This window comes from Thermobia domestica, chromosome 17 (assembly GCF_964235325.1).
Source record: "Thermobia domestica chromosome 17, izTheDome1.hap1.1, whole genome shotgun sequence".
Classification (NCBI taxonomy): Eukaryota; Metazoa; Arthropoda; class Insecta; order Zygentoma; family Lepismatidae; genus Thermobia; species Thermobia domestica.
Genome location: NC_137470.1, coordinates 16,339,579 through 16,357,188, shown reverse-complemented (window position 1 = coordinate 16,357,188; position 17,610 = coordinate 16,339,579). Strand labels below are relative to the sequence as shown.

General features: G+C 36.6%; 1 protein-coding gene across 1 annotated transcript in view; it reads left to right on the top strand.

Annotated features, from left to right (window-relative positions):
- LOC145673725 (uncharacterized) overlaps positions 1-17,070 on the top strand; it is a 71,258-nt gene extending 54,188 nt beyond the window's left edge. Inside the window, exons 3-5 of the mRNA XM_081743438.1 lie at positions 1,490-1,657; positions 5,886-6,167; positions 16,720-17,070. Coding sequence (XP_081599564.1) covers positions 1,490-1,657; positions 5,886-6,167; positions 16,720-16,824 — 555 coding nt within the window. The 3' untranslated portion in view covers positions 16,825-17,070. The remainder of the gene's footprint in view (positions 1-1,489; positions 1,658-5,885; positions 6,168-16,719) is intronic.
- Positions 17,071-17,610: the final 540 nt, after the last annotated feature.

The window sequence follows — 17,610 nt, the reverse complement described above, 5'->3', positions numbered from 1 at the left end:
CACAGATATAGACACGAAGCATCAAGAACATTTTTATATAATGTGGTAACCATAATACAACTCGTGGTATCAATATATTTACGGAATCTGTTACATTTTGTTGCTAGTCTCATATGAAAGTCGGACAATTCTGTAATAAAGGAAAAATGTTCACCGAAAAAAAGAAACCAAATACAGTATTAGCTTTCCTTGTCTGGGTTTCCAATCACGAAATTTACGGCAGTATGTGCGTGTCTTAGCCCACATTTTTCTAGAACTTGACTAATTCACAGAACTTGCCTCATTAACTTGCTTAACTACATATTACTAGGTTTCACTTGCTTTACTCTCACACTGAGAAAAAATGTATGTGGCGTACATAAAAACGTAGTTTACATGTGTAAATCCTGTATTTTTTGGACTTAACGTACACTACACGTAAAACTGGAAAAGTATATTTTATACAGACTTACCGTATAAGTGTTCCCAATAAACGTACTTCCCGCACGAACGAAAGAACTGTATATAGGCGGTCACGATCTCACATACAGATGGACGTATGTAACTTATAGCTGACGTACACAACATACTTATACGTATGAAATATACGGAAGACTGTTAGATGTCAGACATCCTGCAACGACATGGTGTAACATTTAAGCGGGAAAGAGGGCAGTAGGCTACGTATGTAGCATATGGATAACGTATGTTAAGTATCGATTTCTGTGGTAAACATAAGGATCCCGTCATTTAAGATAAAGGAAAGTTTCACGTCTCTATCTCATTGAGAAGTACCTAATCAATTTGATGAGTGAGTGAGTGAAACGATTTTTTGCTTAGTAAGGACAGTTTTTCACCCATAAAAAATTCCCATAACACATTTCCACATTCCGGATTTTTCCATATGCAAGCCATTATATGGTACCTTTATGCAGAGTTTCACGTCTCTATCTTATTAGGAAGTACCTAATCAATTTGATGAGTGAGACTAACATATGTTTCCTGCAATAGACAGGCCTTTAGTATGACGCTAATCATACATGTAAACGACTCTGCATAAGCCCTAATATTTCGAATTTAGTATTTCATTTATTTTCATTTTTACAGAATACGCATGCTCACGACTAGATTACCGTAGTTACCACATTTATTTTTCTCACCCGATGTATTGGGGTTATATTAGTTAACCACATCTAAATCAAGGTATTAGCTAAACTCCAAGCAGGCTCTAAGGGTCGTATTCAGAGCCATTCTAAAGTGTGACTAGCGTTATACCAAGGGCCTGGCTACTGCATGAAACATATGTTAGTCGAGCTCTTTACTATGGCGTTAGTCACTCGTCAGAACGACTCTGAATAAGACCCTATATATCAAAAAGTACATCCTCGTTAGTACAGAGCTGATACGACACTAACTAATCGTTATTACAAACGCTTGATTAACGAACTCTCTCTGAATAGTATCCTTTATGTTTAGAAAAGTTGATTACATAATGTTTTCTATTTTCTAGCACTACGTTCCAGTGATGATTGATATCCTGTGGCACCTGTCGGCTGCTGTTTTTTGCCTGTATTATATTATGAACTTAGAAGAGGACTTGAAGATGCAAAGGGACAAGATCTTAAACGGACTAGATAGTTCATACGAGATTACATTGCTTGATAATGTACAGCGAAAGGTAAAAATGGTTAAAATTTAGTATAAAGGAAATTTTAAATTTTATTTTTACATCCATCACGTTTGTTAGTAATTTTTAAGACACTATCTATGAGCTAGATATTGGAAAGCCATTGCATGCCATATTAACAGAACCGGATTAGGACCTTTAGAGGCTCGAAGCATTTAAAGTTTCTACTGGCCCCTGTAGATATAATAATTCAGAATATAAACTTACAATAAACCATAAAATTTTATTTACTGAAATTAGATAAATTTAACAGTAAGATAAGTTACCACATTTATTTTTCTCACCCGATGTATTGGGGTTATATTAGTTAATCACACCTAAACCAGGGTATTAGCTGAACTCCAAGCAGGCTCTAAGGGTCGTATTCAGAGTCATCCTGATGCCTGACTGGAGTACCAAGAGCCTGGCTACTGCATGAAACATGTTAGTCGAGCTCTTTAGTATGGCGCTAGTCACTCGTTAGAACGACTCTGAATACGTCCCTATGCAGGGTGGTAGGTAGCTCCACCGACAAACTTTGGGAGGTGATTCCTTATATGAAATGAAAGAAAAAAGGTCTGATAAAGATAGGTCGGAAAACGTCTCATTTCAGAATTATGAACCGCCGAAAATTCGAAAAATCATGTTTCGAAACGACCTGCCTTAGAAATTATATGACCTATAACAAGCGGTTTAAGGAATTACACAGGAACTAGTATTTGAACTATCTAAATATCCATGTTTTACCATCCTCCGTTATCGGCGAAACGAACGCGTTATTAGTACTTAAAGGAGTATCCCTATACCTCAATTTCCTTTTTACAGTTCGTTTCGCCGATATTAGTACTTCATCCGTTATTAGTACTTAAAGGAGTATCCCTATACCTCAATTTCCTTTTTACAGTTCGTTTCGCCGATAACGGAGGATGGTAAAACATGGATATTTAGATAGTTCAAATACTAGTTCCTTGTAATTCCTTAAACTGCTTGGGATCGGTCCTGTAGTTTGTAAGGCAGAGCGTTTCGAAACGTGAATTTTCGGCGGTTCATAACTCTGAAAGGAGACTTTTTCGTCTCATGTTTATTAGAACCTTTTTCTTTCATTTCATATAAGGGATCACCTCCGAAAGTTTGTCGGTGGAGTTACCTACCACCCTGTATAACAAAAAGTACACCCTCGTTAGTACAGAGCTAATATGACACTAACTAATCGTGTGACAAACGCTTGATTAACGAATTCTCTCTGAAAGTAGACCTAATGTTTATTATTTTTTTTTGTATATATTTTCACTTTATTTATATTCAAAAGTTTTTTTCTCCCTCGAAAGTAATCATACGTAACACTTCTACGCACTTAATAGAGATTAGGCATCCAGCCAGCCTTGTTTGGATAGTTGTTCTGATGGAATTTTTAATAAACTTCGACTGAGAAAATGAACGTTCAGCTGAGTAATTTGTGACCAATAAAGTTGAAAAAAAATTCTAAAGGCAATGTTCACGTTTGGGAAAGCACACTCGATATTGCTTCTACAGTTATATTATTAAGTTCACCAGTATTAAAACTTGTTTTTACAGTTTTTGTTTCACTGAATTCATGGCACACATATGAATGGAATTGCTGAAGTTCAGCTGAGAGATTACTGTTGAAGTCGTCTAAACATCAATTAACTGTTTTAATTATTTGTAGTCCACCAATTTCAGCTTCCCTCATTATTGGCAGCACTGAGAATACCTTTCAATTAGTAGATAATGAAGTGACATGTGACAGAACACTTGTAAAAAAATCTTGCTGCCATTTTGAACTCATCTTTTTTTTTTTATTTAATCTCAGTTTGAAGTTTGTCAACAATTGTGTAAAAGGTGGTGACACAAAATTTCTCTCTCGTATTCAGATATATTTCTGGTGCATCCCTGAATTCCTTTTTTCTAATACACTTGCGAGTTGTAGCTGCTTTGTTATTAACATATCATCATCATGATCATAGGTATTGTGGCATTATTGGCAGGTCACTTACAGCAACTGAGAAGTTTCCATGCTCCACGGTCTTCACCTAACCTCTTTGTCTTTGCGTCCGATTTTTCTGTTTTGATATCGTCCATCAATTTTAGCTTCCCTCGCGCCCTCCCTCTTTTTCGTGCCACTATACCCTATAGCATGCCTTTCATGATACAGATCTTTTTTACCCAATGTCCCAACTAATTTCTCTTCCTTTTCTTAATAATATCTAAAACTGTTCATTTCTACCCCACTATTTCCAACACTCTCTCATTCGTTTCCCGCTCAACCCAACTAATTCTCTCCATTCTTCTCCATACACACATTTCGAAAGCTTGAAGTCGTTTTTCATCATTTTTGAGTAATATTCATGTCTCAGCCTCATACAGTACAATACTCAACACGGAGAATTTTTATGAGTCTTTTCTCTCAACTCTTTATTCAAGGTCTCACAAAATAGTATTTTCTTCCTCCTAAAGGCTTCTTTCGGCATTCCTATCCTTGCTCTTATTTCACGTTCACACTTTACATCATGACTAATAATACTACCCAGGTATCGAAAACTAGTCTCCCCTCCTACTTCTACATTTGACAGTAAAGATTATTTGTCCATGGCTGAAATTATCTCTATGGCTGGTGCTGAAGAACAACGAAGGAGCTGGAGAGTGTTGAAGAGCAAGGCAACTCCTTCAAAATGATTTTGATCAAAGGGCGACTGTTGAATGACTAACGAGTGACTAAAATGACCGCGATTTAAATTTGAATGACAACAGACCACCTCCACCGATTGTGGATCATGCTTTCCCAATTGGTTTTGATCTGACTGTCCCTCTGACGTCATAGATTTGTTGATGGACCATATGGACTTTCGTCACACAGAGGTGGTCAATTACACAAAATCGAAGTAGAGACAGTTTTTTTTTGTAACCTATTATTGACCAAACACAAATGAGTCAAGCTTAGGAACCAAGTTCCTGGCGTTGCTAGATGTTACATTTAAACAAGAAACGAGCCTTTTAATCTAATTTCGTTACAGTTGCGTCCAACAGTGAGATTGAATCTCGCATTTGTAATATAAATGATTATTTTGCTAAAGCATTGACAGCATTCTTATTGACAGCAATTAAATTAAATGTCTGCAAATCGATAATTCAGTTATCAAGTTTATTAAATTTGGAGGTAAACGTCATTGGCTTCCCGCGTTTGGACCTTCTCGTCACTGGAGTGTGGTAAGAGAATAGCCAATTACTACGCTCAGCGAGCCACAAGTAACCAAGCTGGCAAGTTCCCATAAACGTCATTACAACTTTTCGCGGGAAGCCAACGACGTTATACCAACCGTATTTTAGTTTTAAGAAACCAAATTAGGCTAACGAAGTATATTATTGGGAATATGTTTTATGATTTGCTCATATGTCTGAAATTTTCAGGAAGATATTTGTGTCGATCCCTGCTTAGGAACACAAAATTCCAATTAAAGTATTTAAGTAGAATTGTTAATACGGTGGCGGATCTAAAAGGTAAAAACTGGGGGGGTTGACAACCAGAACCCAAGAAATGGTAGATATATCATGAGTTTCCTATGAAGTTTCAAAAATATATAAATAACAGTTTAATAGCATAAATTATTTTTCTCACTCAAAAAACTAGGCAGCCTAGCCTCCCCCCCCGGCACGCCACTGGTTGAATACCTTTTTGTCGGAAATTTTCAGATAGATCTCAATAATCCTAGTAGCAGAGACAAATTGCAAACTGCTTTCTGTAAGCTTGAATTGCAAGTCGGCCAAGTTTGCATCCAGCTTGATTTGAAAATGTGCAAGCATGCTACAAGCTGGATTCCAGTAACGAAGTTATATGGGGGCAACCTTGCATTTAATGTTCCATTCAAGCTTGACGCAAGCTTTTTACGCTGACGTCAAGTCAATAGCCAATGAATGACCAGTGATCCAATGGCGTTCTGCGAAAGGTCTAAAGCAACGCTTGCAAGTACAACAAAAGTCAGATTGTATGAAAGCATGCGTTTCAAGTGCAAGCGTAGAAAGCCAAAAGTCAAGGACGCGCCAATTGGTCGATAACTTTCTTGCTACTAGGGAAAGCATCTGGAATACCTGTTACAATATTCCCTTCTGAGTCTTGCATATGATCTGATATTTTTCTCTAGTTATTTAACTTTGGGAATGCTGTTTGCTATCCGAAAGGAAAATCCTTGTTAGTTTTTATTTTTGCATTTCGTAATTATTGCAGAACCAGTGTTGTGGTACTTTCTCCCCACTTGAGTACTCTAACATGGACGTCGGTGTTGGAAGCTTCGAGGAATACGCAATGGTTCACTCCTGGAATGCATTCGACTACAAGGTGAAGAAGATTGAGAAGTTCGTTAATGCAATGATAAATAAGGAACAGCCACCATCTTGCAGCTTTGGAGCCGGTGTTTACAGTATTGGTTGTCTCAGCAAATTTAAGCTGATTGCCGACGAGTTTGCAAAATTCATTCTCTGTGGAGAAGTTTTTCTGCTTGGATTTGCGGTAAGTTCGATTCGTTATCACAATTTAGAATTGAGAGGTGTAGTGAGAGAGGACGCTATGCCACTTCGACAAGAAATGGAAAATAAATTGAGTTTTCTGAAGCATCGTGTTGCGTCATAATTTGTATAATAATGGGTCAGCTTTTTACTTCTTAACTTATTGTTAAGTAAATTATGCTAAAGGAAAAATATGAATTTCAATGTAAGTAGCATTTATTATGGAATGCATAATAAAATGTTTCTAGTATACCCATGTGGAAAAATCAATATAGTACATCATAAAGTTTTAACATGACTTAAATACTTTTACCTGACTGTGAATCATGTTTACAAGTTTACATATGAACTACAGAAAGACAAAATGTCTTCTGGAGTATCTTCACTGTCCATTGTTTCTGTGGATGTTAGTTTTTGGTAAACACAATGAGGATCTGATTATCATGAGATCTTTTAACTTCAGGGCTGAAATGAGCCGTCCATATGAAAAGAGCAGTGGTATTTCGTCAAGAAGTGTAGTCACATAAGGATAATTAACCACGAGATCTCGTCTTGTTTTAGAGCAACGAAATGGCATCTTCTTGAAGAGTTCCATGTCAAAATAGGTGTACAGTGAAACCTGTCTATGTTGGCCACCATCGGTTCCATCGAAAAGTGGCCAACTTAGACAGGTGGCCAACTTACAGAAAATAAGTGTGATTTGTGTACTTTTAGAATAGGATTTCTAGTATTACTTGATTGTAAAATTTTAATAAGAAAAGGCACGACAGCTACTTAGAAATAATGTATATAGGGTAATCATAAAAATATACAGTACTAGAAAATATTACTATAGTATGCAAGAGCGCCGATTTCTCTGTAAATTTGGGGGCGGGGAATTCAGATGCAGAAGGTATATATACGAAGATTTTAAGGCAAATTGCACTCAAATTATACAAAATATTGTATACTCATAAATAAAATAGGAGCCACATGAGCTTTGGGGGGCCCGGGCCCTTTCGGTCGCCCCAGGATCGGTGCCCTTGATAGTATGTTTAACCAGGGGGTGCTCTTAACCTATGCCCCGAACCTCTACTTTCACGCTCTCTTCACAGTGACGTCACCAGCGAGGAACTTAGAGCTTGTCGTCTGCTTGGCGCGCAAAGATTTGCTAGTAAAACCACAAACAATTCTTTATTTATTTTGGGTTTTTGCTATGTTGAATTGTGTTGCTTTCTTTCCTAGTGGTGTACGTGGACGAATATTATTTAATAGAGAATAGGTCTATATCTCGGAAGATTTCTTTACGTGGGCTTGGCTGTACAGACATGCAATATTGCAAGATAGTGTGAACTTGAATACGTGTGTACATATGTATTTCTACGTGTATTTGTCTTTCATCTCCAAGTGTTCCACACTATAGAGTTAGGGATGTACCGATATATCGGTATCGGTAATATCAACCACTTTTGGGTGTATTGGCATCGGCATTGGCAAATAAACACCGATATTTACCGGTACATTTTTCAAACTATTTTAAGTTTGTTTAATATTAACAGTGACACTTATATTTCATCGGTTTCTTTTAGAGTTAAAAGTTGTTCTAAATTATTATCAATTGTACAATCAATCGATTTCTTTATGCATGTATATGCCTTTGATTTGCACTATTCATACTTAACTGATAGTTTTAGTCCCTCCATGCCAAAATAGTGAAGAAAAGACAAAGGTCCTCAGCCAGGATCATAGGCACACGAAGAAAATTTTCTAGGGGGAGCCGATTTCCCGATTTCAAAGTAAAATAAAGTAAGTTTATTTTCCTTATTCATTTTCATAAATTTCTATGTATGCATGAAGTTCATAATTTAAAATTATTTTTCGATATTTTTTCTGCTTATTGGTCCTCTAGATCAGCGTTTCTCAACCGGTGTGCCGCGGCACACTGGTGTGCCGTTAATGGGACGCTGGTGTGCCGCTAGGAATCGAAATAAAATTGTTAATTTTATAGCAATCACATTTCAAAACGTAGGGAAAAATGTATATTTGTATTTCACATTACTATGAACCTCTACTATAAATCTACAATTCTAAGTTTCATACCGGGTTATTGTTCTGTACATTTCTAATGTTGAAAAAAGTAGACATGTTTGTTTTCATTGTTATGACCATTATTGCTTCTTTATTGTTGCAGACTATTTCGTAACTTGAAAATTTAAAATAACATGCAATCCTTTCGACAAATCACCTATTTGTGTTTTAAAAGTAAAAGAGATTTGTTTGTTCGTTCGTTATTTAGTGATCTTCCTTCTTAGTAAAGAGTTGGATACAGTTTTTAAAAAGAAAGCGTATTTTTAAAAACATGAGTCCAATATTTCATTGAAATTGTTTTCTGTTTTAAAATTAGAATGAAAAATAAGCATAATGATTTACCACGGGGGGAAATCAGCGATTGAGCTTTCTTCTCTGTGAGAAGATCAATGATCACAGAAAAATATCACTGTGTTTTATATTTACAATATAAAACACATATTTATCTGCAACTTTGCTTAAATACATTCACAGCAACATTTCAGATATAAATACATTTAAAATGTAATTATAATTCAACAATTATCTATCCCATCAAAAAATAAATAAATGATCATGCAACAGAGGTACATCATTAATTTTCCATAATATAAATTGCGTTAAGATGTTCTATTTATTGCTGGCTTATTTATTATTTATTTATTTGTAGTTTGTGTGTAGGAGAATGTTGTGACAGCGAAAATGTTATGCATAAACAAAGAAAAAAATACATTCTGGCTGCTTCGTACACCTCTATACCTACTTGCTGCTCCTCGCTGGTGACGTCACGCAAAACGAGGAGCGAAGCGTCTGTACGTATAGCCCAACCTTTCCTTCTAGTAACCTTGTGTTTAACATATGTGTATACCTTTCTTTTCCTGAAAACTAGTCTGGTACATTGGATTATTCGGATTGAAAACACAATAACACAAACAACCATAAAATAAAAGTGTATGTACGCAGTTTATTGAAATTTATATTATAGCACACTGAGTTATTTAGGTTGAAAACAAGAAAAGCTAAGTTATACATTGAGAAATTCATATGCAATTTATATGACTTCTTTTCAGTTGTTACTGAATGGTTCATTCTAGACATATTTGCTTTATTCTTTTTGGCAGATATGCACATTCTAATATTGTAGTTAACTACCTCTTGTTAATGAGCTAGAAGTATTTCCCTCGGAGCAAAAGATGTTTTGAGAAAATCTTGAGGGAATTCATATCTCAGAAACTCCGCTATCCTTTGAAAAGCCGACAGGTGTCAATAGTTGACAATTGAGATGGTTAGTTATAACCTTGAGAATTTTCCGGAATTACTAAAGCTCCCCACTGATGAGAGGAGTTGATATAGCTAATGGTTTTACCAAAAGACAGGGTAAACAAATACGTACGACCATTTCCTGAATTCCTGTACGTGCTTTTCTTATTCACACCTTCCTTCACCACCCTTTTATGAGGGTAGTTTTCTGGCCATTGACCTCCAAGAACAAATCGTGCGGATCTATGCTTCTTTGTGTCCAGTCACAAATACAGAACATCTGACTCTCATATGGGAATTCGAAAGAGTTAAGAAAAATAACAAAAGTGTATTTTTCGTGGGCAAGATACGCAGGTAAATTTATCATTATCATCATAGGGTAAACATTGCTTCAGTGTGGCCAACTTTCAAGATAGACAGGTGCCCAACTTATAGAGTAGTAAATAACGAATGTCTTATGGGAAAATGCAGGTTCAAGACGAACTAGGCCAAGGTAAGCAGGTGGCCAACTTAGAAAGGTGGCCAAGTTGACAGGTTTTACTGTATTTGAAGAAGAGTATGCCTATTAGTGTTGTATTAAATTTCACAGCAGTTATTTTCGTGATATGAAAGCTAGCACCGGATATTGCAACACCATTATGTACCATTTTACTGTTTAATTGTTGGTATAGTGGCATAGCTCCTTCTCGCACTCAAAATGCTGCTGAGGACGTATTTATTCATGAACTCATAATATCTTCTGCAGAAAACGAGGGAGCTATGTCATATGATTGTAGTTCACTTGATAGATGATAGATGGCAGTAGAAGACTAGAAATAGCAAAAACTAAAATTTTGGAAGATTTGTAGCATTTCTCCCTCTCTCACTAGATTCCTCAATTCTTTCTGTTAGATACGTCGTATCAGCGACAGTTAAATTCAGAAATACTATTAAATATTTGAGTTACTTAATTTCATTATCGGTATCAGTTACTTTCGACACTCACAAACAGAGCCACAGCTTGAGATTTCAGCGCCCGGCGCGAAGTAGAATTCGGTGTCCCCTATAATCATCTCACCAAGATTTTTTTTTAACATATGACAGAAAAAGTTTTTGTTGTTATGTTACACTGAATTTGTATCACTGCTTTGAGGGACCATTGCAACAACCAAAAGCGATTATTATTATTATTATTATTATTATTATTATTATTATTATTATTATTATTATTATTATTATTATTATTATTATTATGCAATTAAAGCTGTTTTCAAGAGACTTATTTTGGACTTTTTGTTAAACTTGACAAAACTACCTTTGGTTGGTATACAGATTCACTTGGAAAACAGTTATGGGAATTTACTAATATTTACAATGTTTCATATTATCGAAAAGAAATGAAATTTCAATACGTTAGAAACTATGTGCTTTCAAAATGTTAGAAATGGGTGGCAGCATTAATTTCCAGTAATAATTGTAAACTTTTGAAATTTTATCATGTATGTGACCAGACAAGTAGCATTTTAAATTTCGATTCTTTTTAAGGTTAAAAAAAGTGAAATATAACGGAAATTCAGATGGTCTTTGCGAATTTCTCAATATTGATCGATGGAGCTGAACAATATGTTTAATGTTTGCATTTAAAATCCAAAATGTAATTTGATTATTAGATATCATTGATATTACAGTAGTTACTTAATTTGTTAATGAATGCAATTTCTGAATTTAAGGCTACTTATTATTAATTAGCATATTAAAAATACTCTAACAAACACACATGCACACAAATATACATGTCGTTCCACGAATAAGACCCGTCTTCTGAAGAAACCAAGGCAGATACAAACATGAAATTTTTTGTAACCCTCAAGGGATATAAAAGACAACATTGTGCTGATATGGAGAACCCCCCATGAGCTCCGCTCAAAGGGGTTACGCGGGGTAACTACAAAACTTTAAATAGCAACCCCCACCGTGTGGTATCTCGTTTGAAAGGTAATCACGTGTAGACCAGTTTTGGACACTCCATGTCGCTAGCCTGTCCCTATCCAAGATGGCGGCCATCCGTAAAGTACGGTCGAAGTACGTTCCACGCATAACACTAAGGTCCATTTCCTGAAGAAACGAAGGCAGATAGAAACACAAAATCTATCGTATCTTTCAAGGAACATAAAATACCACATTATGCTGATAAGGAGGATCCCCAAGAGGGGTACCTAAGTGAGTTACGGGGAGTAGCTATAAAATTTTAAACAGTAACCCCCAATTTGTGGTACCTCGTTTGAAAGCTAATAACGTGTAGAGAAAAGTTCTGGAAACTGCTTGTTGCTATCGTGTCTCTATTCATCATGGCGGCCATCCGTATTTATTTATGGTCAAAGTACTCGAAGTTACCCCTCGTAACCCCCTTAGGCCCCCCTCATGGGGGGATTTTTCTTATCAGCATAATGTTGTCTTTTATGTCCCTTCAAGGTTACGAAAGGTTTCATGTTTCTATCTGCCTTGGTTTCTTCAGGAGACGGGCCTTAGTGTTATGCGTGAAACGTACTTCGACCGTACTTACGGATGGCCGGCATGTTGGATAAGGACACGCTAGCGACATGTAGTTTCAAAAACTGGTCTCTACACGTGATTGTCTTTCAAACGTGGTACAACACGGTGGGAGTTGCTATTTAAAAGTTTGTAGTTATCCCCCATAATCCACTTGAGCGGAGCTCATGGGGGGTTTCCATATCAGTATAATGTTGTCTTTTATGCCCCTTGAAGTTACAAAAGTTTTCATGTTTCTATCAGTCTTGGTTTCTTCAGGAGACAGGCTTTCATGTTATTCGTGGAACGCACTGTATATATAGGCCTGTATAATGTGTTTATATGTTTTGTATGTATGTAGAGATAAAAATTTCACACAACTAGATACTGATGCACACAAAAAAAAGTATCAACGCAAATAGTTGATGGAGAAATGTACCCAATAAACTCGTTCCGACTGGAAGCATTTGATATATCAATGAAATAATAATAATAATAAAAAATACTGGTAGTGATCAGTCTTTGAGGGAAACGAAATTCGTTAAGTTCCTACCCCTTAAGCCCCTATTCTATAACTGTTTCAAGTTCGAAAATGTTATTGTTCCCTTTGTTTACCTTCACTTTTAACATTCCTGCGCAAGCAGCAGCTTGCGTGTGTCTCTTCACCCTTTTCATTTTCATACCTTCATTCTCACCGTCCTGATTAGTCCGATTGGGTAGAAAAGCAGTATTAACTAACTAAACTCATATCGAAATACCGAACACATATTTGAGACTTTGACTTTTCTGATTTTCAAAATGCTCCTGTCCCGCCCCGCTCGCCCACCACTCATCCCCGTAATTACGGCTCTGTTCTCAAAATCCCATCTTACTTCATGTAGATTGATTATCTTCTTCGCTAATCCGTTCGTATTTTCTCCTTTTCACAAAAGTCACGTTTTTCAATGTCTTCCACTAATACAATCTTCTTTCATTCATTCTTCAATCTTCATTATTTCGTATCAATCTGACTGCTGCCAACACAGTAACAGCTCTTACTTAGTTTTCCGCCCGTATAACCAATTTGATTGTTTTCACTCGATATACTGTTTACGCATTTCGAATGCTTTCGGACATTTTGATTGTCCTTTTGTGATGCTTCACATAATACAATACTTCACTTAAAGTATTTAATGAGTCTTTTTCGTAATATTTCAACGGTGATTGTGCCCATTCAATCTTCCTAAAGGCTTTCATTGGAATTCGTCTTTGCTTTTATTACCATAAATTATGCCTAGGAGAACGGAACTTCAGTAATAGAGCACTCACTTTTGGTGTGAGGGTCCCCTGGTTCGATTCCAGATCATACGAGTTTCTGGTAGACATCATCCGTGCTCGTAGTTTTTTTAAGATTCTGCCGTTTTTTCCCACATTATCATTTCACCGGATATTTCATTAATTATCCGTCTCCTTTAGCCTAAAGGACATAATCGTCGGACATAAAACTAGAGATTTTATTTGACTTTTCTAATATATCCAAAATTTCGGAAATATGAACTCTAACGATAGAATTGAGATGCAATTTCCAGTTTTAGATCCCACGGTTACGTCTTTTAGGGTAAAGGAGACTGATAATAATTGAAATTGAATGATAATGACAAATTGGTTAAACCAAGATGTGGCAAAAAACTAGAGAATCCCAGAGCCGAGAGATACCGTGTACGCTCCCTACCATCCATCTTTCCAACCCAAGGTCACGCATTACTCGCCCATTTGGGAGGTATCCCGAAGGCTTCGTTCGGACGGTAGGGGCGACAGGTTTAAAAACCCAGCCTATCTCATTTTACGGAAGACGTATACCGTATATTACTGGATCCTACATTTGATGTAGCCCATCTGTTCAAGGCAGATATTTCAATTTGGGAGGCACCCCGAACTCCCTCGGTAGGTGTTGCAATTGCCTACCTCATATATTTTCAAAGATATCGCGGTGAGGTACCACGTAAACTCCCGAACCCAATAGTCCGTTTTAATGGCCCGTATGGAAGGCTGGTACTTCGTACTTTACTTCCCTCACCAGGAACCCATCATCACCTCCACCTACGTCCATCGCTCTGTGAACTTGCACTCTATAAGAAATAGCTAAGTACTGGAGGCAATGCTGTAATTCTTCCAAATACAGCGCATGTGAATTCAAACGGAGCATTTGACGGTAGCAAGCTTGTTGGAACTTGAGTCCCTCCTCCTGTTTCAGCACGGGTTTGGGACCGGCCATAGTGTGATTTATTCAAAGAGACAGGAACAAGACCGAGATGGTTCAGACCAAACTGCCTCTATGCTGCCACTGGTACTTCAATTTTGCGGAAGACGATTTACTGACACTTCAATGCACTGGCGCACCTGGCATGTAAAATTTGGGGGGGATATCAATGGTACTACCTAGCCCAACCTGTTTATTATCTTCGATTCCATTTGTTATCTTGCTACTTACCGTCACGGACCCTCTGAGGTACCGGTATATCAAGAACTCTGTTATAATAGTTTCACAGCCTGAATATTATATTCCAAATAAATATAATAATTATTATTAACATGTTATTGTGTCGTTAGTAAATAAATTAAATTAGAATAAAATATTAAATATTTTGTACTTGAAAATATTGGGGGAACGCGTCCCCCTCGCTCCCACCCCCCGCCAGAGACGCCCGTGCTTCAATGGAGTATGAGTTTATGCTAGAAGGCCAGTGGTAAGCGCTCATCTCTTCCCCATTACAGACAGATACAATACAGATGGTGTAGAGACCATAATGAATCCCAGATCAATGGACAATGATGAATCGCAATTCAATCCGCATAGTGACTCTTGGCATGTGTACGTATGGAAGGAAGCTGGGATCAGCTTTTGTCACTCCAACATCCCAGAAATGGATCACTATCAAGTCAGTTTCATCATGGTGTGAGCCGGGATCATAGTATGTGGACGGACACCATATATATATATATATATATATATATATATATATATATATATATATATATATATATATATATATATATATGCTAGAGTAAGGCACCCTGACCACCCAAATGCGCCGAGGTGAATCCTTGAACACATTATGAGGATTTTCTAGAAATGGTCGAACTACAGTTCTGGTACATTGACAATAACGTCCGTCCTCATTGTGCAGAGCTAGTGGCTGAATTCTTGGAGGGGAGGATATAAACGATTTCATGGCTTAAATGATCTCTTGACTTGAATCACATTGAACATGTGTGGGACGCGTTTGTAGCTTGTCACCTTATCTGCAAACCCTTATAGGCCTTAGAATTACTCTGTTAGAGGATCTGCAAACCCTCTGCTTATGTCTGTTAGCATCTTGGATTTTCCATTTGTCACTTTAAGTTGGATATATGTTTAGTTCTTCTATCTTGATCTGTAAAATAATGGAACATATAATATTCCATCCCGCAGGTTTTCAGGGGATGCAGTTTTCCGATTACGAGTTTTCGAAAGTACAGTATTATTGCTGTCGGTCATAAAAGAATGAGCACGAACAGAGATGGAGTAGATTATTGGGTCATGGGTCAGTAGGTTATGGGTCAACAGGACGCAACGCACTGCCCATAATGACCCACCGATCCCTCTCTGACCCACTATGACCCATCAACCCACTTTGCTCAGTGTATTGTAGACTGCATCGTCTGAACACGTGAATTTGTCTACGTTTTACTTTTGAGACTTCCACTTTTCTTCCTTTTTTTCATTTGTTTCTATTTAATTACCTCAGATGAGAATACCTAAGTGGAAAAATAACATCAGAGTCTTTTGGATATTGATATTTGTAATTGTAATAATAGCAATAGAAATTACTACTTGGCTTTCGAGAGACAATCGGATTTTACACTCCTCTTCTTCTTCTTCTTTTTTTACGTTAGCCTACTTTATCTTGCTTTGAAACTTTCAAATTTTATCATATTTTCCACTAAAAGTATATATAATTCAATAAGGAAATAATTATATATGGTAATTGAATGGTAATTGAATTGAAATTCATCATAATATGGCCCATAACAAACACCTTACCATTTTATATCGTAAAGGTCAGATCCACCATTATTGTAACAGAACGATGCTTGAGGGATTGACAATAATTCAAACTCCGATTAGTGAGAATTTCACAGCTTTGTTATATTGCAAGTGGAAACTCTTTAGTCAGTGAAGAGGAGAGCGTGGATCACGGGTCAGAGTTGATGATGACGGATTGTGTTGGGTGGTGGATAAGACTGGGTCACGGTAGGTGGCGGGTCAGGGTCAAGTTTTCATTGACCCACGCCATCTTTGAGCACGAAACAAGATGTTGCATAAGGAGGGATATTATATCTTGGGATATTATACGAAGTAGCTAAAAATTGACTGCATATGAGCTAAGAACATATTACTCTGTAAACACAATGACACATAATATGGAATGTTGTATACTTCTTTTGATGTAAGGGACATAAACATTTACAGAATGTAAGAAAGAACGATGTAATGTTTCACAGATAATTTTAAATCTCATAGAATTTTCTCCTCTGGCTACCCTATCGATTTTTCATTTTATAAAAGCATGGTTGTCAAGTTTAAAGAAGTTGTGTCAGTTGGTAGCAATTAGTAAAAATGATAGCAAATTGTCAGAAGATTAAATAGAATGAAATTTTGTAAATAAAAATTAAGTCACATGAACACTAAAACTTTTTTCATTTTCATTTTTTTCTTACAGATTGTGAAATTGTGTATGCTGCTTCTGATGAATCGACGCATCACCAAAGCGGAGGTTTCCAATAAGATAACTAATAACGCAGACCCAGAAATAAATGTGGTGTAATAGTTTCCAATATAAATACGTATGCTGCTTCTGTTGGAAACTTTTTTGCGTGATATTGCAACTTACAGTTACGTATTTCACAGAAAGGTTGATTGGCTGTTACGGGAAACTTTCACTCGTAACTTTTATTTTCTGTATCAAAAAATTATAAGTTTCAATGCTAATTTCAAGTTCTTTTCTTTTTTCTTTTGTTGCTTTCTATACTATCTGTAGTTGAAGTTTTAATTGTAGTTGTACTTTGTATTAGCAGATTTCAATAAAAAGTAAAGTTTTGTATCTATTTTTTTATTTTACAATTAACATACCTGGCAAATCTTTTGAAGGAGGAAAGGATAATAGCATGATTAGGCATTTACATCTGAAATATAACGATACTTCTATGTGACACTAAGTATGCTTATAAATATTTTTGATAGAAATCTCATTACCAGAAGTCTTCACCAATGAGGATATCCGCTAGTATTAATATCATATAACATTTTCAGGATATTTTTTTACGAGGAGGGATAAGAAACTAAGGTTACGAAGTATATTCCCGATATTTCTGTAGTTTCGTCTGCTTATAGAGGAATAAGGAGTGTGCAGTAATTTTATTTAATACATGGAGTTGGCAACTATGCAGAGTTTCAGCTACCCGCCACCTACGGCGCTAGTTGTAGGTAAACAAAAATGGCGACTCGTTTGGAAAACTGGCCTCGCGAAGAAGTCCGCTCAGTTGTTCGATGTCTGTGGCTGAAACATGTAACCGCAGCTGAAATTCACCGGCAGCTGGTAGAAGTTTACGGA